The 27745-nt window shown below is 44.6% G+C and overlaps 1 protein-coding gene across 2 annotated transcripts; it reads right to left on the bottom strand.

Annotated features, from left to right (window-relative positions):
- Positions 1-328: 328 nt before the first annotated feature.
- Positions 329-24280, bottom strand: KCNS2 (potassium voltage-gated channel modifier subfamily S member 2). 2 transcript variants are annotated; one of them, XM_010709169.4, is made up of 3 exons: positions 23915-24280; positions 18122-18208; positions 329-4533 (listed from the first exon to the last, which is right to left on the bottom strand). In XM_010709169.4, exon 3 carries the CDS (start codon positions 4494-4496, stop codon positions 3063-3065), a length of 1434 nt encoding a protein of 477 aa, XP_010707471.1. In that variant the 5' UTR covers positions 4497-4533; positions 18122-18208; positions 23915-24280; the 3' UTR covers positions 329-3062. The 2 variants fall into 2 exon arrangements, with proteins under 2 accessions (XP_010707471.1, XP_085077593.1); XM_085221467.1 differs by lacking the exons at positions 18122-18208; positions 23915-24280 and adding an exon at positions 5037-5629.
- Positions 24281-27745: the final 3465 nt, after the last annotated feature.

Here is a 27745-nt window from a genome sequence, read left to right as displayed (position 1 = left end):
TCCCCTGAAAATAAGCCTGAAATGGCGTATGATTGCTGTCTGTGTATACACCACGCATGTAACCACTAGGAGGAAAAGGAATTATTTAAACTAAGGAAAAGTCCTGGCATCAGAAAAACCTCATATGAAGCAGCTGTTAGTATAATTACGCTAAAAATTAAACAAGTCTTGGAGAGCAGCGCGGTTCTGGAATGCACTTCCAGGGGAGTGGGAGCAAAGGCTGGCTACTTCTGACATGGAGCTAGTTAAGTTTATGAAGGGAATTCCTGTGTACTGCATAGAGTCATTGTCATGATAATAAGAACATATTAAATTTCAGTACTTTATTTATTTAGTGTCTTTGATCCAAAGCACTTATATAAAAAAGCAATAACGAAAATTCCTTTCAACCGGTACAATAAAAGTCATAATTCCTTGGGGTATTTCATTTTCTTTAGTGAAACACAATTTGGACACATTCCATTCAATACTCGCAGAAATGACAGAGCATCAGCTCGATGAATAATAAATCTGGAACATAAGATAAGCTATAGGTTATTGAAATGATGTGTTGTAAAGTTTGGATCCAACCTTTGCAACATTAAACTAATAACAGCTGAGGGAATTTGTGACTCTTTGGCAAGTTTACAGGTCTCTTCCAATAACTGCCCTGGAAGTCACTGGTTTTAAGCTCTGTGAATCTGCTGATTGTGGAACTGAGATAAAACCATGACTTGGAAGATTCTCTGCAGGCCCCAAACCCACAAACCTAATAGGAGCTGCGCTGGCCTTCGCACCAGTGGGAGATTCTGCCTCCTCTGCAGTGTTTAGCTCAACTGGAGCTTGTGAATGTGCTACACAAGCCCATCCCTTCTCTTCTTTCACTCATGGAATTTCAATCCCCTGGGTAACAAAGGAGTGAAAAGTGTTTCAAGTTCAGATGCTTCATTCAGCACCTAAGTCAGTCTTCAGGGCTATGTATATGGCTGTTTGGTGCTTGGAGATAGAGAGCAACGTCTGACATCTATGAATGCTGTGCTGAAATCTCTCAGAGTTTTGCTCTGGTAAGGCTGGGAAGGACCTGTTTCCCTCAGATCGTGGCCTAAATCAATTCTGAGGGAACAGTGTTCAAAGGACATTTTGTGTGCGGGAAAGGTATTTCCTATTGAGTACTCTTTGGTAGATCACTGGAGTCTGATCCTGAGTGCTCAGCCTTCTGGTTTTAGGTCGAGCTGATACAATATCATCATCAAAAGATCCAGATGGCAACCCTTGATAGTCTGGAAGAGGACATATCCTTACCATATTTGCTTCATTCTGCCAATGCGGCTGCTTTAGTTTAGGTACCACTCCTTGTTGCAGTACACAAACATGGGCTTCCAAACAAGGCAATTTTAGCTTTAGTATTTCAGTTTCAGTTGCAATGTATTTGAATGTATTTTCAGGACCTCTCTAGTCTTCACAAGTTAAAACGAAAAACAATCAATTGCTACACAATATGTAGTAAATGGGGTGGAAAAGGCGATGGATTTGAAAAGAAATGCCGTTGTGCCCTCTGAGTGCCAGCGGGATATTACAGCACAGAGCAACAGAGGTGTTGGGAGAGGAAGGGGTTGGATCTGCCTGTTGGCTACAAGTGTTTGATCTCGGAACAGTTACATAAGGGAAAAGGCTGATCGCTCAATAAGTTTATGCAGATTCATGATTACTGTTGAGAACCCAGATGATCTGCTCTCTCTCTCTCTTTTTAAATAAAAGTACAGGCTAGCCCTTGAGAGGGTTTGCATTGGCTGCGTCACAGAACTGGTGGGAGGATCTGCCCACAGTGCATGCAGCATTAAGCTCTTTTTCTGTATCTGTTCTTTTCTTAGGCCCTTGCACTCTTTCTTAGCTGTAACTTGTGAGTTCCTTTCTGAGGAAAAATGTGACTTGCAGGGCTTTTTTTTTTTTTTTTTTTCTTAGAGTATCCTTGGCAGAAAGTGTAATGGAATTGGCTGCCATCAACACCTGCTTTCAAGTTTTCCTGATAAAATTAGACTCTGTATCTCAGCGTCACATATGGCATCTTTATAATTAGTCTTTTTGCAGTATATGAATGTCAGTTCCTAAAATGCTGCCTGCACTGTTCATGTGGGAATATTTCTCTTCATTAAACAAATCCAGATTTTCCACTGGAGCTTCTAATCGCTGAAAACCCACATCTTTGTGTGCCTAATCTCAGAACCATTTGAATGGACTGAAATACAGAGTATCTCCAGATTCACTGGAACCACTCTGTGTGCCTCTGAAAGCAGGAACCTGAGACGCCTCCATGGCCTCCATACCTCAAGTTGCTTGTGACAGCGCGGCCTTGGCACACACAGCCACCAGAAATGAGGCTGGGCTTCTCTGGAGGGCTAGCAATTGACTTTGTCTTGGAAATAGAGGTAGGCCTATGCTGAGGAACGTCTAAAAAATATTACTGGACATAACATTTCCAAACAAGAATACCCAGTTTTTAACACGTGCTTAAGAGTAAGCCAGCTTCCATTGAAATATGAAGCTTGGGGGTGTTTTCGGACATGTGACGATTGAAATTACCAGTCAGAAAGATGGAGAAGAGCGGTCCCTTGTCAGTGATTCCCAGGTGATTTTTTTGAAAACAGTTGTGAAATGCATTGGAAGTCCTATGTCTGTCTTGCGATGGTCCTGAACTGCTACAAATACCACTTTAGGTGGTGGGTGCTTTGTTCATCATTAGTTTCACAGCTGAGAATTTTTATTCCACTTGGGTATGTTCATTTCTTTGCTCAAATGAGGAAATGCACAAAGTAACAAATCATCACTACACTGCTAGCACTAATATCAGGGGAGTGGAAATATTCAGATGGAAAAGTCAGCATTCGGTGCCTAAGCAACAGGATGAGAATGTGCAAACTGTCAACTCAGAATATAAATTTCTTTTGTTTCTCAAGTGCAAAGTTAGTGCAGTGTCAGCAACATTACCCTCTAGGAAAAAAAAAAAAAAAAGGATGACAAATAGGAAAACATTTATAAACACAGCTCTTGATAGCTCTCATGCAAACTGCTGTCAGACTTGTACACTAATGCAGTGAATCATTCAGGCTCAGCTCACTGGGAGTACTCCTGCTCATATTGGTAAGGCTAGCCATAAGGGATTTCACTTTATAGGCGTAGTAGTCTCTTAAGTTGACCGATGGAACTTCTTTCATGCCATCACCAAAATCACAGCTCCTCATGGCACTTTCTAACTGCTTCTGACGCCTATAAAAGTGGGAGAATTTATTGAAGATCAGTGTAATGGGAAGCACTACCACCAGGATGCCAGCTAGGATGCATGCAGATGCCGTCAGCTTGCCAGCAGTGCTCCCTGGCACAACGTCCCCATAGCCCACCGTGGTCATGCTAACAGTGGCCCACCACCAGCAAGCAGGGATGGTGGCTAGCCCCTCGTTCTCTTCTTTTTCAATGGTGTAGGCCACTACTGAGAAAATGGAGATGCCAACAGAGAGGTAGAGTAAAAGGAGCCCTACCTCTCTGTAGCTGTACTTCAGGGTGGCTCCAAGGGACCTAAGACCCGTTGAGTGCCTAGCAAGCTTTAAGATGCGAAAGATCCTCATGAGCCTCAGGACTTGTGCAACCCTGCCTAAATTTGCCAAGGTTGGACTACTTTCCACCACCAAGTTGACAATTAAGGTAATATAAAATGGTAGGATAGACATTAGGTCAATCAAATTCAGGGCATGCTGGAAAAATTTTAAAAAGTCAGGAGCTACTGCAAATCTCGCCACCAGTTCAAAAGTGAACCATGCAATACCAAAGTGCTCCACGATTTCAAAGCGAGGGTCTTCCTCGGGGGTCCCGCTGCTGTCAATGATCTGGAAATCTGAGAGGCTGTTCAGGCACATGGTCACGATGGAGCCCAGCACCACCATGATGGAGAGCACACTGAAGATTCGGCTCAAGACTGAGTAGCCAGGGTTATCCAAAGCAAGCCAGAGCTGCCTCCTGATGTTTCCAAAGGGTTGTTTGTCAAATTTAGAGGCATCGTTGTAGAATGCCAAGATCTCATCAAAGGAAGATGTGGTACTTTCCTGGTCACTTTGTTCCTCCCACTTCTCTTGGTCTGGCTCCATTTTCCTCCCGTGGTAGCTGTAGCTGCAGCATGAGTCTATAAAGAACTCATTGATTCCCCAGTACTCAATCTCCTGGCTGAAAGAAAAAACGCAGAGCTCGCCCATCACGTGGAGCTTGCCAGTGTTGTAAAAGTGGAGCACGTAGGGGAAGAGCTCAGGATTCCTGTCAAAATAAAACTCATTCTTGGTGTCATCGTAGTCATCGCAGAGCTCCAGGATCGATTCCTTCGAGTGACAGCTCAGCAGTTTGCCCAGTCTGGTCTCTGGGAACCTCAATAATGTGTTGGATCTCATCTTTTTCTTAAAACCTCCAACGTTGATGCTGATCTCATTGTCTTCAAAATTCGCCTCAGATAAAGCCTTCAGGCTCTGCCCTGTCATAGTGACCTCCTTCCAAAGGTGTGTAGGAAATAAAAGCCTAGAATGTAATTGCACAAAGCATCAGCACATCAGCAGAATGGGCAAATCTGAAGCCTGTTCACCTAACATTCTCATTTTCTTTTTCTTTCTTTCTTTTCTTCTTTCTTTCTTCCTTCTTCCCTTCCTTCATTGCTTCTCTTTGTCTCTCTTTTCCTTTCTCCCCTTTTCTATCATTCTTCCTTTCTCTATTCCTTTCTCTTTCTTTCTTTTTTCTCTCTGCTCTCTTTCACTCTCATTTCTCTCTCCATCTCTCTTTTTCCTTTTCTTTCATTTTCTCCCTTATCTCTCCCTCTCCCCTTTCCCCCTCTTTCTCCCTTTCCCCTTTTCTCTCTCCCCCTCCCTACCACACACCACTGCTGCTCCTTTGTTCCAGCCGTACCTCTTCTCCCACCTCTCCCCGCCGGCTCCCCGCTCCCCTTCCCTCCATCCCACCCCCAGCCCTTCATCCTCCCGGCCCTCTCCCCCCTCCCTAGGACCCTTCCTCGGGCGGCGCACCCCTACCTGCTCTCAACGCCCGGCCGGCCGCCGGCTCCGCGCCGCCATCCCCGCTGCCTGTGGCCGCGCCGCCGCCTCGCTCCGCTGCCTGCGGGCCGCGGTGCTGAAGGGACAGCGGCGGCTCAGCGGCGGCGGCGGCCGGCGGCACACGCGCTCGTCATGGCGACGACCCCCGCGGGGCCGCGCTCCCCTCCGAGCTCCGCCGCTTGCGGGGGGCGGCGCGGGGCCGCGCGGGGCACCGGCGGGGGGTCTGCTGGAGCTGCTGCCCCCGCGCACCGGGAGGCGGCGGCTCCCCGCCCGCCTCGGGACACCTCCCCCGCCGGGAGGGGAGATCCGCAGAGCCGGTCCGTGCGGAGACCCCACCCGCGGCCGGCGGGCAGCGGGCTCCCGGGCTCCTTTACGCCGTCCCGGTGGCAGCGCACCTGCCCGGCAGCCCGGCGGTCGCGGGGTCCGACCTCGAGTGCGGGATGAGGGCTAACCGCGGGGCTGCCGATGGCAGCTCCTCCGCCCGCTCTGCGAAGCGATCTCCCTCCTCCCTCCGAGCCCGACACGAGGCCGAGGTTCCCGCGGGAGGTGCCGCGCCGGCGGCGCTCGGGGGCGGCGGCAGCGCACGGCACGGCACGGCACACCCAGGCCGGGAGCTCACTGCCCGCCTGCCAGCCCCGTCACTACCCGCCCGACCCGCTCCCGACCGCGGAAGGCTCTGCACCTGACAGGGTTGGAGGGGTGATGCGGGGCGGTGGTGCTCCTCTCCTGCTTCCTCCGGCCCCCAGCCTCCGCAGCCCTGCGCATCACCCCCGGCTTGTTCCTCAGACCCTCGGGCAATCCTGCTCACGGCAGGGGGTTGGAATCAGATGACCTTTCAGATCCCTTCCAGCTTGAGCCATTCCTTAATACAGCCCTGCAATAAGTAAGCCCTGGTGCCTGCCAGCGGCCGGGTCTTCAGGTGCTGCTCAGACATCCCAGCAAGGTGCTGTGAGCACCCCACCCGCTCCCACCAGTGCTGCTGTTGTGTGGCTGGAGCCCTTGCACCTCCTGGGACACCTCTAGTGCTGACCATGGGCCACAGCCCTGCAGCACCTGTGTGTGTTTCTTCCTCCAGGTGCTGCCCTTCTCTTAGAATCATAGAATCATAGAATCACCAAGGTTGAAAAAGACCTCTAGGATCATCCAGTTCAACTGTAAACCTATCACCAATATTCCCCACAAAGCCACAGTACAATATCTCAGTACAATATCTAAATGTTTCTTAATACTTCCAGGGACAGCAGCTCCACACCTCCCTGAGCAGCCCATTCCAGCACTTGATCACTCTCTCGGAGAAGTATTTCCTAATATCCAGCCCGAATCTCCCCTGGGGCAACTTGAGGCCGTTCCCTCTAGTCCTGTCACTAATTACATGGGAGAAGAGGCCAACCCCCACCTTGCCACAACCTCCTGTCAGGCATTTGTAGAGTGCAGTAAGGTCACCCCTCAGCATCCTCTTCTCCAAACTGAACAATCCCCTTGAGGCTTGTTCTTGCTCAGCTTTCCTGCTGCAAGGGCACTGGAGGAAGGCTGTCCTACAGCCTCCCTTTGCCTTATGGACCCCCTGTGTATCCCACCTCCACAGTGCAGCTCCTATGGCAGACTGTTGCAGCCTCATTTTCCTGGGGCTGATGGACGCAGCTCTGGGGATGCTCTTCCTGTTGCTCGGGGCAGGGATGGCAGGACAAAGGCTGCGGACACCCTTGCTGAGCTTTCTTCTGGAGGTCCCCCCATAATCCTCAGGGCCTGGCTACCTCACAGAACTTCTCTGCTTTGATTTCTCATTCAAAATGAGAATAAAATTAAGTCATGTTCCTCAGTGTCATAGTGAGGAATGGTGAGCTGCAGCTGACAGTGCATCAGGCAGTGTGCTTTCACCAGCTCTGCACCATCCTGGGTACTTAGCAAGGGCTTGGAACATTGCAAATTTGTGGAAGATGTATTTTTCATTACTTTCCTTCCTATTCTTAAATTAGATTCTTTTTTCCCCCTAATGCTGCTTAGAAAGAAACTAAGTGGAGATACACTTAGCAGATTTTCCTTTCCTGTTAAGCTGCTTGTCTTAGAAGAAATCATAGGCGGCCTCATATTCATTTTGGGAATTGGATTTATCCATTTCTGTTATCTTTACCCTGGAAGGGTCACCGGTCACCCTCTAACCTGGGATCTTTATGCATTTTCTCATCAAAGGACACAGTGGAATTTCTGCAGAGATAACTCAAAGTGCAAAACAATATAACTATGAGAATACAACTCCTCCAAGTCCAATATAACTGCTCCCGTAATTAGGGCTAATTGCTTCAGCCAGAGCATTGTGCTAATAAGGTTAAAATGCCTCTAGCGCCCAAGGTAGTAATCCAAAACTCATCTGAATGTTTCTGCAAGGCATCATTCTGCTCCATGGACACAGTGCTTCTGCATTTTCTAAGGTGAGCACAGGGTACAGGCTGCAGACACCCTGACAATGGTGGAATCCAGGGGAAACGAGCTGCTTTGGTCTGCCAGAGGGAATCAGGGCATTTTTCTGCTGCTGGGGAGTTGCCTGTTGGAGTGGGAGGTAGATGGGTGACTAATATCACCTTAGGGCAACATTACAAATGACCAGCTTAAGGGGTGTGCTGGCTGTGCTTGTGACTCCCAGACACAGTGTGAAAGATACAGAGTTAGTTCTGTTCACATGACACGATGTTAATTAAGGAGCATGAGAGGGTGCCGGTGGTATCTAATGACCCGGACTATGTGCAGCTGCATATCAGCTAGAGTGTGCTTCCCATGGCCATACGCCCTGCTCTGGGCTCATGGTGACCTGAACTGTGAGAGGATGGGAGTTTGTTGCCAGGTGTCAGAAGCGGCCACCTGGGTGCACTGGCCCACACGACACCCACCCACACTGATGGGGACGTGGTACCGATGTGCAGAGCCTCGCCAGCTTTGGGAGAAGTGAATCTGCTTCTCCTGCTAGTACTGCATCTGCAGCATTAATGAAATATTGAATAGGATCTAAATGAGGAGATTGGACCCAGCTCAGTGGTTTAATCAGCACTTCCACTGGTGAGTAGGCTCGCTTTGGAGTTGAGGCCACAAACCTCATTAGGCTGGAGGTGGAAAGTCTGCACGTAACGCTTATTGGAAGGTCCCCCTTTGCCTGGAGCCAGACTCAAACTCACATTCGTGCTGACCGCTTCCTTTTGCACCAGATGGGTTGGAAAATCCCGGAGTCTTAATGTGTTAGTTTAAGATCGATAGATACGATCTGTTTTTCTTTGCAAAGCCTCGCAGGCAGCTGGGAGCAAAGCTTTCCTGACAACATTCTTACTACCATGACCGCTGACTGTGGCCAGCTGGTGCATGTGTTCAAAAGAACAAAAATATTTTTGCAGATAATGCTCATTTAAATACTGGAAAAGGTCTACTGCAGAATATTGCCAAGTCAAAAAGGAATGAATAAGTTGACGATGAATTTAAACAAATTCAGACAGCCTACTTCCCTCTCTGGATGTTTATAGAAGGGATCTTAGCACTGCCAGAATTGGACAGAACCCGACTAATGGGAGGTGCTACAGAGGGCTGGTCCCAAAGTGCCTCACCTTTACCTTCCCACCAACAAGCTCTCACAGCTCACAGCTGCCCATGGCCATCTTTTGCCAACTGAGAAAGGCGAGGGAAATGGTTTTAAGTTGAGGGAGGGAAGATTTAGGTTGGATGTCAGGGGAAAATTTTTTACTATGAGAGTGGTGAGGTGCTGGAACAGGCTGCCCAGAGAGGCTGTGGATGCCCCGTCCCTAGAGGTGTTCAAGGCCAGATTGGATGGGGCCCTGGGCAGCCTGGTCTAGTATTAAATGGGGGATTGATGGCCCTGCATGCAGCAGGGGGGTTGGAGATTCATGATCCTTGAGGTCCCTTCCAACCCTGGCCATTCTGTGATTCTGTGATTCTGAGGCCAGCCCAGCTGTGGGGCCTTCGAGCTCTGCTGCGAAGAAGGATGTCGTGCCTCCCTCAGCCCCAGGCAAACCGCAGAGCCATTTGCTTGTGAACCTGCTCCGTACGTAAGTGCTCTGCCTGACGTGTCTGATTTCTTGGGAGGCAAAGGCTCTCTGTAAGTTGTTGTGGCATTTGCAGACTGAAACTGGGGAAGGAGTTTCACCCAACAGTGACTCCGCAGAGTGGCACATCCCACTTACTGGCAGTGCAGCGGTTGTGTGAGCAGTGCAGCTTTGCACTGTGAGGACTGTTGTCTGTGCTGAGCTGACCTGCTCAGCCACCACTGCGCCGCTGCACCCCGTGCTCCGCTGCAAGGGACACAACAATGGTAATTACCTTTGCAAGCCCTGTGGGCAGGACTGTCTTCGTTGAGTAAATCATCATTTTGCAGAGAGTGCAAGAAAGGATCGTTCTGTGCTTGGCTCCCATTTAGTACAGATTGTAGAATTTCAGTCTTTTGCACCCTACTCAACAGTGGTGTCTGAGATGGGTCGGATGAGCCAGCCCTATGGACTCCTCTGACTAATGCTGGAGGAGCCTGCAGTGGGTCTCCTTCATGAGCATTCCACTTGGGATGACTAGCTCCAATACTGTGACTTGATTTACACTGAGGCTGAGACCTGTATTCTTTCTAGGTAAAAACAGTGCACAAGCTGAGCTGCGAGAGCATGTCTAAGGCATACCAGTACAAATGGGCATTCAGTCCACAGCCTACAGCCAGACAATATATTTATATATATATATGGAGCATTTATATCACCTACAGCATGCACATTATGCAACAGGTGTTCTACCTTAACGAGCTGTTCTGAATGAGCCACACTGGTTGCTAGTGGATATACAACCAACACCTAGCTCGGGTGTAGGTGTCTGCACTGCAGGTGCTCTGTTATAGGAGATGCATGGCTGTGCTTTGGGGTTTTAAAGCAACGGGGAAGAAGGGTTTTCAGGAGTGCAATTTGGATTTAAGATGATGAGCTAAACCTGTCCAGCTGCTGCCTTCCCTGTGACACCTGTGCTGTCAGGGCACAACTTCTTTGATACTGGGCTGAATGGAAGTGAGGAGAAAGAGAATCTTGTTTGGGTGCAGGTTATGGCTGTTGGCTTTAAACTGTGACTACAAAGCCTAGTTCTGTGCTATCAGCCAGCTAACTTGGAGCATATGAAGGCCATTTCACCTGCATTTGGAACCTACCCTCATATTTCATTTCTTACACTTTTCAGGCATATATATACATAGAAGACAAAGACACAGGAAATCCAGCAACAGCACAGACCCCCTGGGCACATCCCTATTTGTGGTATACTCTCAGATGATTTGCTCTCACTGAGAACATGCCTCAAGCTTACATATAGCAGGATGTTCTGCCTCCATTCTTTTTTTCTGTTCAGATTTGAAGAAGATGGTCAAAATGTGACTTATTCTAGGCAAGTGAGAAAAAGCACTTTACTATAGCAAGAATATTTGAGATCATTTCTTGTTTATATATATATGTATATACCTGTGGTGCAGGAATCTCTATCTTGAAAAAAGAAAACAAGCTGAAAAAAATCAGAGAGCAATCCTTACTTGCAAACAATGTACTCCGAAAGCACAGCTATGAGAAAACCTCTCCAAAATGAAATCCAAAACAATTTCAGTGTAGGTGGAAAACTGATGTTGATTATGAAAGCAGCATGCGGGAGGGCAGAAGAAACCTCTCCAGTGAAATGACCCAATCACACCAGCTCTCCCAGCACCTGGAGCAGCCCAGAGCCATGCAGCTCTGCAGTATACAGTACAGGTCAGTGAGCTTCAGGTCAGGCTTGTTTGGTGCTGGAATGGTGGGACAACTCCAGTGTGGTTATCCTTGCCTGCCATAGGTATCAGGATTGTCTCCTTGTCAATTCTTGACTCTTTTTCTGTGAGTGTGGAGTTATGGAAGCCTCATCATCAGCATTTCAAATATTGACAACATTGATATTAGAATAATAGAATCAAAGAATCCTTAAAAGTGACCTTACAAGGCCATCTAGTCCAACTCCCCTGCAATGAACAAGGGCATGCACAGCTAGATCAGTCTGCCCAGGGCCTGATCCAGCCTCACCTAAAGTCTCCAGGGACAGGACATCAACCACACTTCTGGCCAACTTGTTCCAATGCTTCACCATCCTCACTGTAAAAGACTTTTTCCTTACATCTAACCTAAATCTCCCCTCTTCAAGTTTGAAGCCATTTCCCCTTGTTTTATCACCACATATCCTGCTAAAGAATCTGTACCCTTCTTTCCTGTAGCTCCCCTTTAGATACTGAAAGCCCACTCTCATGTCTCCCCAGAGCCTTCTCTTCACAGGCTAACAGCCCCAGTTCTCTCAGCCTGTCCTCATAGGAGAGGCGTTCCATCCCTTGGGTCATTTTTGTGGCCCTCCTCTGGACACACTCCAACAGGTCTATGTCTCCTGCACAGAGGACTCCACATCTCAGGGATATGATTTGCTCAGGGACATGATTTAGCGGAGGGTTGTTAGAGTTAGGGTAGTATGGTTAGTTGTGGTTGGATTTGATGATCTTTAAGGTCTTTTCCAACCTGAGCAATTCTATGATTATATGATTCTATGATCTGGACGCAGTACTACAGCTGAGGTCTCACCAGCACAGAGCAGAGGGGTAGGATCACCTCCCTCCACCTGCTGGCCACACTTCTTTTGATGCAGCCCAGGATACAGTTGGCTTTCTGGGCTGTGAGGGCACATTGCTGCCTCATGTCCACAAGAACCCCCAGGAGATTTTTGGATTGTGCTTCTAACAGCCCCAAAGCTGCTTCTGCTGCCAGTAGCTCCTTCTCCCAGTTCTTTGGATCAATTTCTGATGGGTGCCCAATTCCTCCCAACAGTACAGTCACACTACATATCATATATCCTCCCATGAGACCTGCCCCATCACCCCCAGCACAGACCTTGCTGGCATGCTCTGCTCTGCATCAGGTGCAACCGGAGAGTGCCCCACAGATAGATCCAGCCTGCTCTTCTCTTTCTATGTATAACCTCATTGCAGGGCAAATACAAACCTGAGATCATCATTATATGGCCAGCACCCAAATGCTGTGAGGCTGGCCTACACAGGGCCAGATTGGAGTCATGGACGTTGCTTAACCTCAGAAATACTAAGGGAACGTAAATGTTGCACTTCAGCTGTCCAAATGTGTTTAGTTGATTACTGAAAAACTTAAAGCTCAACTGATTAAAGAATGAAATAATAACAAATAAGAAAAGAAAATGGAAACAGGCATGCCAGCAGCATTCCCTGCATGTCCCAAAAGTGTTTCTGCAGAGATGGAGCAGAAGATGCACTGCATGTCTCACCTGGGCTGCCTCTGCCACCTCTTGCTATCCCAAGCAGCCTGATGCTGCTTGCCTGCTGTCTAAGTGACCTCTGATGCTTACAAGTCCTGAAGCTACTCTTCAATCTTCCGTATCAATCTGGCAAGAATAGCCTCCCTGAGACTTGCTTGCAATATCCATTGCTGTGTTTACCTGAGCTGTGATTTGCTGACTATGATCTGTGCTGTGTTTTTGTTTTGAGTAAGTGCCACCTGGAAGCTGCAGTTTTAGAAACAAAGAAGGCAAATGGCTATGGGCATCCTTCCATTTCTGTTTCATATTGGATGGATCAGAGCAGAGAGGAGTACAATGTCACTGGTTCTTCCTGGGCTGAAGTTTTATTTCCTTTTGAGTGCCATAGGTGACCCACTACATTATTCACTATATAGTCTCCAAGATGAATGTGGTCTTTTCCAACCTTAATGATTCTCTGGTTTGTGCATCTCAGAGCAGAATCAGAAGTTATTTGTTCCTATATCCTACACATGGCTCTAGCTTCTTCTGCATACAGTAACAGCAGTGTCCGGTCTTTATGAAGCCACCAGACAACAGAGCCTTTATCTTAATGCTTCTTACAATGTATTTAGGTGGTACATCAGAGCCTTCAGAGTTCACAGTTCTTCAGTCTCCACTTCAGCTGCACCAGTTACTCCTCTACAAGAAGAGCAAATTTTGCCACTACAGTCAGCCTGGCAGTGAGAAAGCTGAGGGTCCCTGGGTGGCTGAGGGAGTAGCTGCATGAAAGGAAGGACCCCAGAACAGGTACATCCACACTGCCCAGTACTGCCCAAGGAAAGGAGTGAAAGGCTTATCACAGCAATCAAGTTTCCCGAAGCTCCCCAGGACAGGTGAGAACTCTCTCCCAGTTTGTGTCTTTTGGACCAGATAGCATTGCCTCATAAACCATCATGTGCAAAATTTGCCATCTGGCAATTTAGGACAGATCTCTCTCCTTGGGCTGCCTGGAGCACATAGCCTGGAAGGGCACTGATTAGGCTATAAGTGACCATTACACTCATCCAACAAGATATGTTTCTCTAATGGAGAATTGCCTTCAGCAGTTTCTCGTCTTTTAGTGACAAACTAAAAACACAAAGAGAAAAAATTTCTGCCTCACAGAGCCTTACTGTGATTTGTACAGATATTTTTTTGGAAAAAAAAAAAAAATTCTGCTCAGTGGAAAACAGATAATCAACTTTAAACTTCTATTCTGTAATAACTGCCCACACAGCAAATGGAATTTAAGAACTTATCCATAGCGTGCTTAATGCTTATGTCACCATTTTGGGACAGCATCCTCCACCCCTTCAATAATGATAATGAGCAGTTTGCAGCAACAGCCCATCTCTGAGCATCAATAGTGCCCTTCCTGAAAGGTATCTCCAATGCAGCCTGGGCTGTAATTTATCTCAGAGGTCTGACGTGACCGACTGAGGGTGTGATTGGGAATTTGCACATTCTTACATCTTTCCGAACACGTTCTGGTTGTTAAGGAATCTCTCACTGGTGAATGAAGGATCAAGAAGATATTTCCTTTGAATTCACTTTGATATTTTTTGGATTGTATTTGAAATAAGAACAAGCCAACTCAAAAAGAAAAAGAAATCATCCCTCAAAACCCACCAAACCAGATCATTAAATAAGATTCTAATTGATGTTTCCCACTATTATCATGGAACAAAAGGTTTTCAGTCTCTGAAATATGTTGGGATATCTTGCTCAGTTTCTACACACAACGCAGAAAGTCCAAAACATCATGGGAAACCTTATTCTGAAGGGATGCCAGTCCTGATCCATGCTCTGAAGAGTTCCATATGGTTCAGATCAGTTCATAAAAAAGACCATGAACTGTTCTATCCTTAGCTAACAGGATTTTAAACTTCACATTTTTTAATCTTAATTCTGCAAAGCGTTTAATGACATGCTTAATTAGAGCCAATTCTTGTCTTCAGAATCATGCCTTTCCTCAGTCTCCTGGGGTTTGTTCTTCCATTAATAAAGACTGAGGGGAAATAATATAGTCATCTTTTTTCAAGAACAAACTACGGATCCATGAGAATATGGCAGCCATTTAAACCTCACCATTCCACTCTCTGACATTCATTGGGTATAAAGAGGAGTGCTGGCCAGCATGTTGTGAGCACAGGGAACATGCATTCCGTTTTGTTTGTTTTTCTTTTCAACCCGCTGCTTTGTAGAGCAATCCTGAACTTTGCTGCAGTCAGGATATTACACTAACCAGCTGCTGAACAAAGACTTCAGCGAATCTAGGTCAGGTCTAATTTGTGAAGCCAGTGGAGTTAGTCACTATGGCAGCTTTCTGAAAGGTACAGATGGAGGATCCACGAGTTGTGGGAACAGAATTACGGGGCTTCTTCTCGCCATCAGTTTTAATGCAATTTGTTTTATTTCCTTTTCCAGGAGTTCTTTTTCTCAGAGTTCCTAGTAAAAGAGAGATTAAATGTGACAGCCACATCTGTTTTAGGAAATTCCCGTGGAGATATCAGATTGGTAGCTGGCTCAAGCGATGCTGAAAGTGAATGCTTCTGGTCTGAGCAGGTGGCCTATGAACACTATGAAAAATCTGCAGCTTTTTATAGTGACTTTCATCCAAGGATCTCAAAGTGCTCTATAAATATCAGTTGATCAAGCCTTACAGCATCTCTGTGAGGTGATCGCTTTGTAATTGAAGGGAGTGGGTTTTATGGCTCACAAGTTTGCTGCTGACTGTGAAATCCTATTTGTGACTCACACAATCTGCCACAAGTACAGCAGATGTATTGCTGCTGTGCCTGGAAATAAGAGCTGTCTGAGATGCAGCGGTCCTTGTTCCGCCCTTACAAGGCTTCATCTTTCCTTGCAATTTGCTCCACTGTCCCTTGTTCTTCCACCCACTTTTCCCTATATCCCCTGCCAAGTGCATGCAGTGGCCATGTTTGCTTTTGGACATCCCACCTTATGCCATATTTTCCAGACAGAATTTGACACAGATTCATGTTTGCAGATTGTTCTTCTGCAGTTCCTTGAACAAAATGTGTGTTGAGATGTACCTCGGCCAGCCAAGGCACGGTGGTAGGGAGAGCAGCAGTGAGATTCTGCTCTCCATTCTCTCAACTGCTGGAGTTGATTTAAAGGCTAACTGAGGGGCAAGTTTCCTTCAGGGAGTATAACTTTTGTGTTTCACAAGAAACTCAGCTTATTTTAGAATGGAGTCACGATGTAAGAAATAGCATTAGTGTGCATGCATCTATGTATATGAGTGCGTATGTATGCATTGTTTATTGTATGCAATATTTCTTAACCTTTTGGACAAGACTTTGGTTAAAACTTAATCTTTCATGCATTTTTGTTTGTTTCTATAGCAGTAAAACTACTTATAATGAGTGCACTTTTTGACTCTTAGTGAACATACTTAAAATTCAGCATGTTATATTCTAACTGTGTCCTCTTGGGACAGAGCTTTGGGCCCTACAAAGACTGTCACTTCATGGAATCACAGAATTATAGAATCAGAATTGTTTGAGTTGGAAGGAACATTTAAAGGCCATCAGGTCCAACTCCCCTGTGATGAACAGGGACACCTACAGCTACAGCAGGTTGCTCAGAGCTCCATCCAGCCTGATGCTGAACATCTCCAGGGATGGGGCATCCACAACCTCTCTGGGCAATCTGTTCATGTCACACCACCTAACAGTAAAAAAACTTTTTTCTTACATCGAATCTAAATCTCCCCTCTTCTATTTTAAAACTTTTTTCTCCTTGTCCTATCTCAACAGACTCTGCTAAAGAGGCTGTTCCCTTCTTTCTTATATTTCTCCTTTAAATACTAAATAGATAATGTCCTTCAGCAAGGTGTGGTTTGGGGGTATGGAGAAGGATCAGTATTTCCAGACAAATAGGTACACTGCTGCTTGGATAAAGACATGAGACTTTGTTGCCTGTGTGATGACACTCAGGTTATAAATATCAGCTTCTGACAATGTCAACTCACAACCCATAATGCTCACTGTAAATCCTAGTTGGTTGTTTTAAGCATTCTGTAAAACATAATTTCTATTCCAGGCTGAAAAGCGAGTCCTGTCCCCCACAGTGTTAGTCTGGTACTTGAACTGCATATTATGTTGCTAGGTATAATAAGACTGATAATAGTAACTCTATTCCCAGACAATATTTGTAGCACAAAGAAAACCTTAAATGCAAAGATATTTGGGGTTTGTGTGCTATTATACTAAATGAGAACTTGACATCAGATTTGTAAGTGGTTATAATTTTTAATTTGTTTTAATTTCTTTTAAAAATTTGCTTCAAATTTTATATTTGCCCCATCTCCATAGCAGTCAGCACATCTGGATTTCCAACTTGATTGTGACCTCTGGACATTGCCACAATATAAATGCTGAACAAAAGTAACTATTGATTTAAAAAAAAAAAAAAAAAAAAAAAAAAAAGGGCAAGTTATTTCTTGTCTTGATTTGTTATTTAAAAGATTTCCACGGACATATGTTGTTCCTATTATATGGCTACCAATAGAAGTTATTAGTATGGCCAGTGTGTGAAGATTGTGTTACCAAATTTAGAAAGCTGAGGATTCTTTCCAATGACTGAACCCAAGTGACTGAGTTCAGCTTGCAGTCCATTTATGTTCTGGCTATTTCACAACATGTTACAGATGTGTCAGCAAACTGCTCTGAATAATCAGATGGAACCAAAAACTGCCTCTGAGAAACTGGGAATTTGTCTAGAGGAGAGGAAGAAAGCGGGAAGTTTACTACTGTGGAAGTTTATTCTGTACCCTGAAGAGGGGAGCAAGGAGAATGGTTTCTTGGAATTAAAATATGTAAAAGCAAGCAAATCATTGTACACTGAGAGCATCCAGTTCTCAACACAGCAAACAGTAACCTAGAAACATGTGTGGTGTGCAACAACACTCATAAATCTTAAGAGATTATGTGTTCCTAATGCAAGACTTCGGACTGATCTATTTTGTTAAGTGCCAAACTTCAACATGATTCAATCAAGTTTTACTTAATCTGAATTTATTTACTCTTGGTGATGATGATTCATTGAACATGCCCGTAGTCCATTCTGTTGAACTAATTTATCAGGCATTTTGATGGACTGGTGATTTGTCTTCTCTGAACATTTCATGGTTTATTTATTTATATCATCTGGTTTGTGTAGAACAAGTACAGCAGTTCTGCTAAGAATTAAACATTCCTCAACGATGCCTTTAGTAACAGGAAACGCTTTCTAGATAGGTATTCTTATTGCAGCGTAGCCAAATAACAAAGCCAGGAAAATTTCTCTTATCTACATATCCAATTCCTCTCACTAAATTCCTGTGTTAATCTGGGTAGATTTGTATCAGAGACGCAACCTTGGAAAGATGGAGGGACAAGAGTGGTGAGGCTTCTCTGTGCAGGACACAGGATTTTCCTGGAGGTTGGCCCAGAAGCATAGGTCAGAAGAAGGAATAAGACATGAAGGGCTTGCCTACATTGCCAAATGAACATGGGATTACCCAGCAGAAAGGCCTTTTCACAATAGCTGGCTCTTTTGAATGATGAAAGCATAAGACCAGGCAAGACTTCAGTATATGTTGATAGTATATATGCATTCCCAGAACTGTTTTTGAGTTGCTGTTCTATACTGAAATAAATGTCTGTGAGCCCTCTGCTGTGACCACTAACTTCAGATCAACTAGAAGTATCTGGAAGACCTACCTTCAGTGTGGGTATGTTGCTTTGTCCTCCTCTTTTCCAAGGGAATGTATGTCGTCTGGTGATTTTCAGAAGGACATCCAACTCTACCTATGAAAGAATTAAAGAGTAAACAGGTGAACGAGGCTAACTATTTCCCAAAGTGGAAAGTGTTCATTCTGTGTATGAATGGGTGGAGAATGAGAATACGGAATAGGATGGTGCAAAATAGAACAGCACAGCAATGTTTTCCAATGAGAAACAGACAAGCAGAACTGGGCTCTGCAGTACAAGAGACATGGGCATTACTGAAGCTAGTCCAGTGAAGGGCCATTGAGATGTTCAGTGGACTGGAGCATCTGACATGGAAACAGTGGCTGAGAGAGCATGGGCTGCTCAGCCAAGGGGAGAGCAAGCTCAGGAGGATCTCAGCTATGTGTATAAATTGGGTGAAGAAGATTGAACCAGACATTGCAATGGGCACAAAGTGAAATATGTGAAATTCCATTAAGACTAAAGAAAAAAAAAAGAAGAAATCATCTTTACAAAGACAGATAGATTGATCAAAGGCACAGGCTGCCTGGAGAAGCTCTGAGTCTCCATCCTTGCAGGTACTCAAAACTAGACCATGCTCCCGGGCGACCTGACCCTGCTTTGGGCAGAGACTCCCCAAAGGTGCTTGCCAGCCTTAGCCAGTATGTGATTCTGTGAAATTCAATTATAAAATCTCAAGTACACATTAATGCAGACAGTAGTGAACTGAGCATTTCAGTGAATCAGGTAGATGTTAGCCCTCTTGACACTTAGGCACGTTATGTTCTTTTGTTGAGCAAACAGTGGGTATAAATTACAGATCAAGCATCATTAGTGGAGCAACAAAACTGAAGTGTGTGTAGTTATAAACATGTGCACACTGATACATAGCATGGCTATCATACGAGAGAACAAGAACAAGTAGGTGTGATTCAAGTACTAACTGGATGTGCTGGTCAAGGATTGGTGTTCCTGCCATATCACTGAATCTTATTAAAGATATCAGATTTTAGCCCGCTTGCCTGCCATTGCTATTTCACGGGCTACATGAGTCCTGAACGTGGCTCAAAGATTTCCTTCAGAGTGTGTCATTTGGGGATTTTGCCCAGTTATTAGAAAGAAAGAAAGTGTAAAAACCTAATGTTCCTTACGCTGTAAGTCACTGGGGGTGTAAGTAGCACTGATCATGGCAAAAATATGCTCTTTCTTTCTCTTATATGTTCTGGATTCCCAGTGTACTGCTTTGCTGTGCTTTTGTAACTGCTAGCTAGCCTAGATACACACCAATCTGTGTGTATCTGAGAACTGTGAACTGTATGTAAGATATTCCAAACACATTCGGGATAACACTTGTTTAAACACATGCTTTCATCTTGTCTTCTTTCACATGGCTTCTTGAGTGTTATTAATAATAATATCATTTATTTTGGATGATTGATTCTGTGATTCTTGCCTCTACATCCTAGATGCGATACATCAAGCCTCAGTCTCTTTTCATCTGCAGGGGAATGCGTCAGGCTTGTTCAGTGGAAGACCCATTTGTATAGAGGTCTGAACTTATTAAACAATCAGAGGTACTTCAAATCTAATTATTTGATTAGTGCTCCTATGATGACTTTTATTGAGGCAAGAGACATTGCCAAGAAGAAATTAACTAGGCCTTCATGTGCAGATATAAGTATTAGATCATACATGATCTTCTAATATGAGAAACCGGCCATACTTAAATAATAAAATGCATTTACATAAACCTATTTTTACTTGCTAGTGTACTCACTGGTGTTAGTTATCTGGAAACAACTATGCAAGACTCAGAGTAGTTGTATGTACATAAAACGTGTCGAAGATCAGAACTGAAATCTATGCTCTTGGTTTTACATTAGGTTCAGAAATCAGCACAGGAACTGTGCACAGCTTCAGGAATAAATTTCCTATCCAGCATGGGTTATTTGTCCCAGGCATCAGCGCAGACAGATGTAGCCAAGTGACCCACTTTTAACAATGTGACTTTATTAGAACTAGGGAATAGTTAGCGTGCTATAAAAATAACAAAACCTGAGGGAAAGAAGCTGAAGTGGCAGGAGTTAAAAGTCTGTTTGAGGAATACGTTTTTTCAAGAAAAGAGGATGTACCGTTGTTTCCTTCTAGAATGCTTAAACCATGTCTGAAAATATGCAAATGTAAATGCCATCTGAAGACGGTATTTAATGTGTTGTTATTAGCAACTCTGCCAGGATATCTCCATAGATCTGCTGAAATGTGCAGAGGATGTAAGAGTTCCAGTTCTGCTGTTTACCCAGCTGCAGATCAGCTGGTTCCATACAAGGAATTTATCTTTCCAGTTTGCTTTTGTAAAAACCTAAAGAATTATTTGAAACTGTAAAAAAAATAAACCCATAAGAAAAGAACACCTGAACTGTCAAGCCAAAACAGAGAAAGCCAGAACTAAAGCTGCCATAATTCAGATCCACTGTGTGCACTGTCATACAGTTTCTAATTGTATGACCACCACAGACTGTTTTTTTTTTGTGGTTTTTCTTCACTGCACAGGATGGACCTGCTGTGGGATGAATCATGGTTACCTCATTCAGAAACTGTGGAATTTGGAGGGTGATGGTGGAGGATTTCAAGATAGGAAAGGATTGTGCTGTGGTTTGGGAAACTGAGTGTTGTCCTGGTATTGGATTTTGTTGCTATTATGGATTTTGTTGTTATTATCTTGAACATCATTCCTATGAAATGATGGGCTGCTCACTTAACTCAGAACTTTTCACAGATGGTAACTGCTCTTCTGGAAACCCTGACAGCTGGAACCGGGTGAATAGTCACTATTATGGGAACTGTGCTTTGAAGATACGTTGTAGATCCTGAAAAAAAGCACAGTGATGAAACACTATTCTTAAGCATCTGAAATGAGAAACTGTGGTTATGGTTTCTTTCAACAATTTTGATTTTTATTTCTTTACACCTCAGCTGCCATGAGTAAATGTGGAGGTTCATATTCCCTCCCTTTCTTCAGGAGCCCTGCAAACATAAATTATCAGTGTTTGCAGAACGCCAGGATCCTGCAGAGGAGAAGAGCATAAAATGCCTTCTGGGAATAAGTAGCTGTCTTTCAGCGCTGTGTCAGAGGTGCCATTCTTAGAATAACAGGATTTTTTTTTTCAAATACTGATGCCACAATTTACATATAGTGAATTAGCTGAGAACCATGGCAAAATCTTCGGAAGTTTATTTAATCTGCTCCCCTGTCTGACATTAGGATCTTCCAGGCCTATATATTCCTCTCAGGCACTTGTTGAAGTGACAGGCTTTTCATAGTCTCCTTGCATAATTTTCCATTGCTTCACTTTCCTCACCATTTTCCAGTAGCTGTCTGAAAGCTCCTCTCCTGCTTGCCCAGGGGAGTGAGAAGTTTCTCTGTGGCACGTGAGACATGTCTGGAGGGCTGTGTCCAGCTCTGGGCTCCAATACAAGAGTAATGGATGTAGCAGAATATGTCCAGTGAAGAACCTTGGAGGTGTTTAAGGAACTCAAGCATCTGATGTATGGGGATACACTGAGAGAGATGGCACTGTTCAGCCTGGAGGAGGAAACTCTTCAATGTGCATAGAAATCTGAGAGAGGGCTGTAAAGATGGGAACAACCTTTTCTCAGTGACGCCCAGTGAAAAGACTAGAGGCACTGAGCACAAACTGGAAAATGGGAAATTCCACTGAGAAAAAGCTTCTTTGGTGCAAACAAAGGCGGTCGAATACTGGCACAAAGATGTTATGGAATCTCCATCCTTGGAAATATTTAAACCTGATGGACGTGACACTGGGCAAGTGATCCTGCTTTGGGCATGGATTGACTAGACGACCCCCAGACGTTGCCATTGCCCTATCTGGTGACTCTAGCAGCAGTGTGCAGAGAGCACAAGCAAGTCCTCATGGGAAATGAAGATACTGGGTAGCTCTTTGTTCATTAAGCTTGAAGGCAGCTGTTCTACTCGTGCATAAGTAGACTCAAAGTAGAATTACTTGACGTTTGAACATCTTTCACAAATGTGTATGGTGGGACTCCTCCCTTGCTTCAAGAATTGGGAGTTTGAGTCCCTTCCCAGCCCCCTGCAGCAAGCATAACTGGTTATTTTTTTGGATATTTACTTTCATCCTTGTGTAGTTTTTCAAAAACATTAGCTATTTGTCTAAGTAAGGAAATACAGCTTGTTGCCAAGTCTAATGCTTCTGTCACCAATGATATATTAAAATGCTCCTCATTTTCACTTTTGTCCTTATCTTCTTCAGACAGCTGGAGGTCCATTCCCAGTGTCTCACAGCTGAAAACATGATTTTCAATGCATTTCTTCTTTCATTTTTCTTTTCTCCTTACCTTCACCCCAGTGCATGAGATCTCATTTTACAACGCATTATAGCTTCTTGTCTGGGGAAAGGACTTATCTAAATGAAGGGTAATTTTCCAGCATGTTCTGAACATTCTTGTGGTGTACGTAAGAGGTTTAATGCCTTAAAAAAATGATCCTGTATTTATTAGTACCAGATTAACCTACCCCATAACCAAAACTAGAATTCAGAATTCCTTTGCCCTTTTCACTTCACCCTCAGACTGCCTAAATTCCCGAGCCATCTGCATGCCTGTCAGCCAAGTTCCTCCTAATCATCTGCTTCTGGTCCTGCTTCCAGAGCCATACAGATCTGTTCTGTGTGGAGCAGCCAGCTTGGAAGTTTATAGTCTGCTTTGCCACCCTATCTATTTTTTCTCTTGAAGTTTTATCATGTCTCCTCCCTTCTCCTGTAGAAAAGACTGCATGAATGTCTTACTCTAACCTTACTTTAGAGCAGTCACTCCTGAGGAATGATGAAGCGTGTTTCCTCAGGACTGCAAGCCAAACCTGTGGTCTACTTACTGCATGGTGAGAATATCATATTCATTCGTCATCATGCAATATAGTAAACCCTTGAGGGGATACAAGGAGTAGAAGCATCAACAGGAGGGATGGCAACCACCACTCCTTCTGCTAGGCTGAGCGGTTAGGACTCTCCTGAGAGCTGTGAGGTGTGGGTTCAAATTCAGCACGGTGAAAAGGGGAATGAGCTCAGGTTTCTGGTGTCCCCAGTGAATGCTCCAGCTCCTGAGCTGTGACATGTCAACGTTCCCGATCTGAACATTTCTTCTTCCTGAGTGGTACCTCCTTGGCCTCTCTCTCATCCTTGTGTTCTTAGTAGCATTCCCCTGGTTTTACAGCTTATGCCTCCCAGACAACTATGCTGTGTGGGCAGTTGAGGGGATGGAAAGGCCCACCTCTTCTTAGAATTTTACAACAGATGAGATGTATTAGCAGACAAATCTGGACTACGGTCACCCTGACTGTCATTACTCTGTATACTCATTCAGTTCATCCTCTTAAAGACAAAAACCTGTTCTCTCTTCCGTCTTTCTGCAGTCTAGCTTTAAGGGATTCAGAAAGAAGAAATGTCAGACCGTTTCACAGGTAGCTGTTTCACAGGGCAACACGGCTCACCCTGTTACTAAACCAGTCTATATTTCTTTTAGCTTGTTTCTGACCCTCGTTCCTCCCCACACCATAAATCAGTCCTCCTCCTCCTTTGTGGTGTTTACACTGTCCAAGTAGATAGAAGTCCCCGGGGTGGTTCCTCACCTCCGGCAGATTGTCTCAGCATTAACGCCTCAGCACACTCTGATCTCTTTGCTCAGCTGTCATGCAGCCAAACTCATCTCATTGACTTAATTCCTCATAAATCAATAGGTCCAGATACTTACCCTCTGTCTTCCTTTGGGATGACTCTGTTCCACAAGCTCACAGCCAGTTTGCTGGACTCAGCCATTATTAGGACCTTCTGTCTCCCTTCTTTAAGCACATTTCTCCACTTCATATCTGCACTTTAGGCTGTGCTTCCTCCTGCAGATCGTTGTCTTTTGCCCATCCACTTGGCTCTCACTTTGTTATTTCCAGCCTGTCTAGGTTTCTTTGTGTTTTGTGTCTGTCCCCATTGGTTTACACAACACCCCTCTAATTCATACGAGTCATTACATCAAATATAAATTGAATGAATGTGGTGTTTACTGCTTCCTTCCAGATCGTAGATAGACATTAAATAAAACCAGACTTAAAGCAGATTTCTAGCCCTCTCTCCCTCCCCTCCCCACAACCAATCCATGCCCCAGATACTTTCCCATCAGCTCTTTATATTTATCTTTCATCCCTCTTTGTTTATGGACTCACAGCCTGTGTTCAATCTCTGTGACAGCACTCATTTCCCAGCCAACTTACATTCATTTTTCATTGCATGTTTTGTAGCTGAGGCTTTACTCAGGATTGGCTGTAGGCTAGTTCTTTATTCCCTTCATCTTTTGGTTTTCTAAATCAATAAGAAAGGAGTGATTGCATTTTTGGGGGGCAAAAATTAATCTTAATTAACTTTTTGGGATGATTTTCATACACCATCACTGGTGATGTGGGTTGTGCTCCACCAGCATGAGATTTACCTATGCTCCTCAGTGTTTATTGAATGCATTAATCCCATTGTATGAGTACTTACTAACTTAATCCCTTAAGAACGTAAAATATGGGTCGTGATGACCAGTTAGTGATTATTCTGTGTTGGCTCTAATTGCCTCCCACTAGCAAATACTCTATCTGTCTGCTTAGGAAGGTCTTGAATTTGCAGCAAGAGGAATTAGATTGTCATTTACAAATTCTGAGAAAATAATTGTGACTGATCAGGGACGGTGGAGGCAGGAAGGAGATTCAAATAGTTGGAATGTCATCTCCAGCAGAGTCAGCATCCCTCCTTACTGCATTGCAGTATGACCTGCAATATGACTGCGGCAACCTGGCCTCTGAAGGCAGGATTAGGGAACAGGAGGTGTTGCAGCTCATCTCTTACCATTGGCAATCCCCAGCAGGATGCTGCCATGGCTCAGCCATACATGCTGGTGCAGAGGAGGCAATGAGGGAACTCATCTTGTGGGAAAGACAGTCTCATGGGGATTAATATGATTGACCCATGATAAAGTAACAAAGAGAAATGCTGTGTCAGGTTTCCTTTCCACTGGAAAGGACACTATACTTCTCTGAATGCTATTGGTGCTGAGACATACAAATTAAACATCTTAAACTTCCATGAAAAAGATATCTCAACATCTTGCCAGTTTCTTCTTGCTCTTTATTTTAGGGGCAGAGTTCAATCCTTTTAGCACTCTCATTTTTCTCTGCTATCTCATCATCTGCTTTCTTATTCCCCTCTTTCTGAAGAGACATGTGACCTCTCTCAGCTCCTGTAGCCTTACACTGGATCTCAAGTTGGGAAAGCACCTGTGGGAAGTAATGCACAATTCTCCCTGGAAAATATCCCAAAGGATCATTCAGGAGCATAAAAATGACTTGCCAACACTTCACTTTCAGCATCAGGTTCCTGCCCTGCTGCTCTAGAGGCTTTGGTCTGTGATATCTTCAGACTGTTTTAAGAAGCTGGGGAGGACAATGTGTTGTTATGGTACGGTATCAGCTGCATACAGATGTTAGACATCTATTGGGAGAATACAAAGAAGCATTAAAACAATCTTGGTCAACTCGATCAGCTTTAGTATCAGCCCATGGCTTTGTTATGGAGGCTGTGCAAGGATTATAGAAAACTGCGTGAACTTCCAGACCAGGAGAATCAAGACTCAGTGGAGAGATAAAGAATAGAGGGTATGTGCAGAGGTGTAGTTGAAAGCTGTGTATGACGGGTGAGTGGTATGACCTAACACACGATCCAAAACATAGCTGGCCAGGAAGCAATGGTCTGGGCAGGCTGATGTGAAAGATGGGAGAAGCCACAGACTTTTCAGTGCAGGGAGATCATGCTCAGTGACCAAGTGAAGGGTACAGGACGCAATGAAGGGTTCTACTCTGAGAACTCAGTAAATTAAATGTGCTCAGGCTGAATCTCTGGCACTGAGATTAGCAGACACAGGATGGGCCTTATTTATTTATGCCTGTTAGTTCACTTAGCTTCCAAAAAAGGATGAGTGCATGCAAACCCAAACTTGATCTACATCCCACATTATGCCTTTGAACTGTTTAGGAGTGTTTGTTGGCATAGCCCCAAGGCCTGACAAGGACTGTTCTTACGACCTTACTGTTACTGTGATGCAGTTCAGTGCCTAGGAACGATCACTGGTGCTTTATAATTTACTCACAGAGATGATGCTGTATACACAGAAAGGGACATGACAGAGTGTAGATCAGGATTTGGAGAAAAGGTCAGCACCATGGAGTCCACACAATATGGCAGGGTCTCAGGATGGGATCAGTCAATCCTGCAGCAAGAGCTAGCAAGAAAACCATGCAGGGGAGGCAGGGCAAGATATGATCAGGAGCTGGGACCTAGAAACAACCATTCAGAAGTCACTGGATGCAGCAGGCTTATAGAGGAAAATCCACTGCAGCTTTGTGTTAGCAGGTTCTGCCACTTGCAGGACTGATATATATTCTCAATAGGCACACACAAACATGCATGTACAATATATACAGACACAGACCGACACTCTACACAAGGATAACTGCATAGATTTACACAGACCAGTTATCAGCACTCAGAGAAACACGAACAGCAACAAAGGCCTTATCTGGTTTCCCTCCATGGGTGATCAGGATAAAAGTCCTTTAGTAGCAAATACACGTATATAGAATCATAGAATGGCCTGGGTTGAAAACAAATGAGCTGTTCCTGCAGTCCCCCTCACAGACATGCACGCATCCAGTCCAGCCTCATGGCTACTCTGATCTCTGGCTTATGGCCACTTAGCAGCTAGTCCAGCTTGATATTCGCTAGCAATCACGTGTTGAAATATGAGCTCACACTTGCGTCAGTTGCTGACTTCCCAGTGGGTCCTTATTGCTTGTGGTCCAAAACTAGCTGCTGGCCTCCATTCACTCTCATGCATGTAGGAAAGAATCCATTCACACTGGAAAACAGAAATGGAGTTTTATCAGAAGATGGAATAAACTGAGCTTATCAGATGCAATCCATAGCCAGGTAAACATACTGATCAGCCACATCTCTACATGCAACAAGCCCTTTTTATTTCCCTATCTTTTGCATGCTTGTTCCTCCCAAACAATCTAGCTCACTCCTCTTCCCCACCTGTGTTCCTTCTAAACATCCCATACTGAGTCCCATACCTTTTCCTTAGTCTGTAAGGTGCTTTGGAGAGCCTTTCCACTGGCTCACCTTGCTGTGTGCCAGGCCTGGGCCATGGGTGCAATAAAGCCCAAAAGACAGTCCTAAGGAGGGCTGTTTCTCTGATAACAGTTCTTAACAGACAAAAGGAGCATTAGAAATCCCACGTAAAAGTCACATTTTAGAAATAAAATACAGGAAGAATATCTGGTAAATGTGAAGTGGATGGAAAAGCTTCTTATAAAAAAGTCAAAACCATGGTTACTGGTTAGACTGGTAAGCAAATCTGTGGCACTTGTGCTGATGTCTAACAGTCATGTCATCAAGACAGTTGGTGATGCAGAAGACAGCTCTGCATCCTTCCTATGGAGAGAGTAACTGAATGAGTGCTTTTGGATGAAAGGAAAGGTACCAGTTAAAACTC

The sequence above is a fragment of the Meleagris gallopavo genome, chromosome 3, assembly GCF_905368555.1.
Source record: "Meleagris gallopavo chromosome 3, MGAL_WU_HG_1.1, whole genome shotgun sequence".
NCBI lineage: Eukaryota > Metazoa > Chordata > Aves > Galliformes > Phasianidae > Meleagris > Meleagris gallopavo.
The sequence above is the reverse complement of the archived record's forward strand: the minus strand, read 5'-3'. Positions and strand labels throughout refer to the sequence as shown.

Bases quoted from the DNA above. Each gene is read 5' to 3' on its own strand.
- KCNS2 (XM_010709169.4), bottom strand. From the start codon at position 4,496: ATGACAGGGCAGAGCCTGAAGGCTTTATCTGAGGCGAATTTTGAAGAC.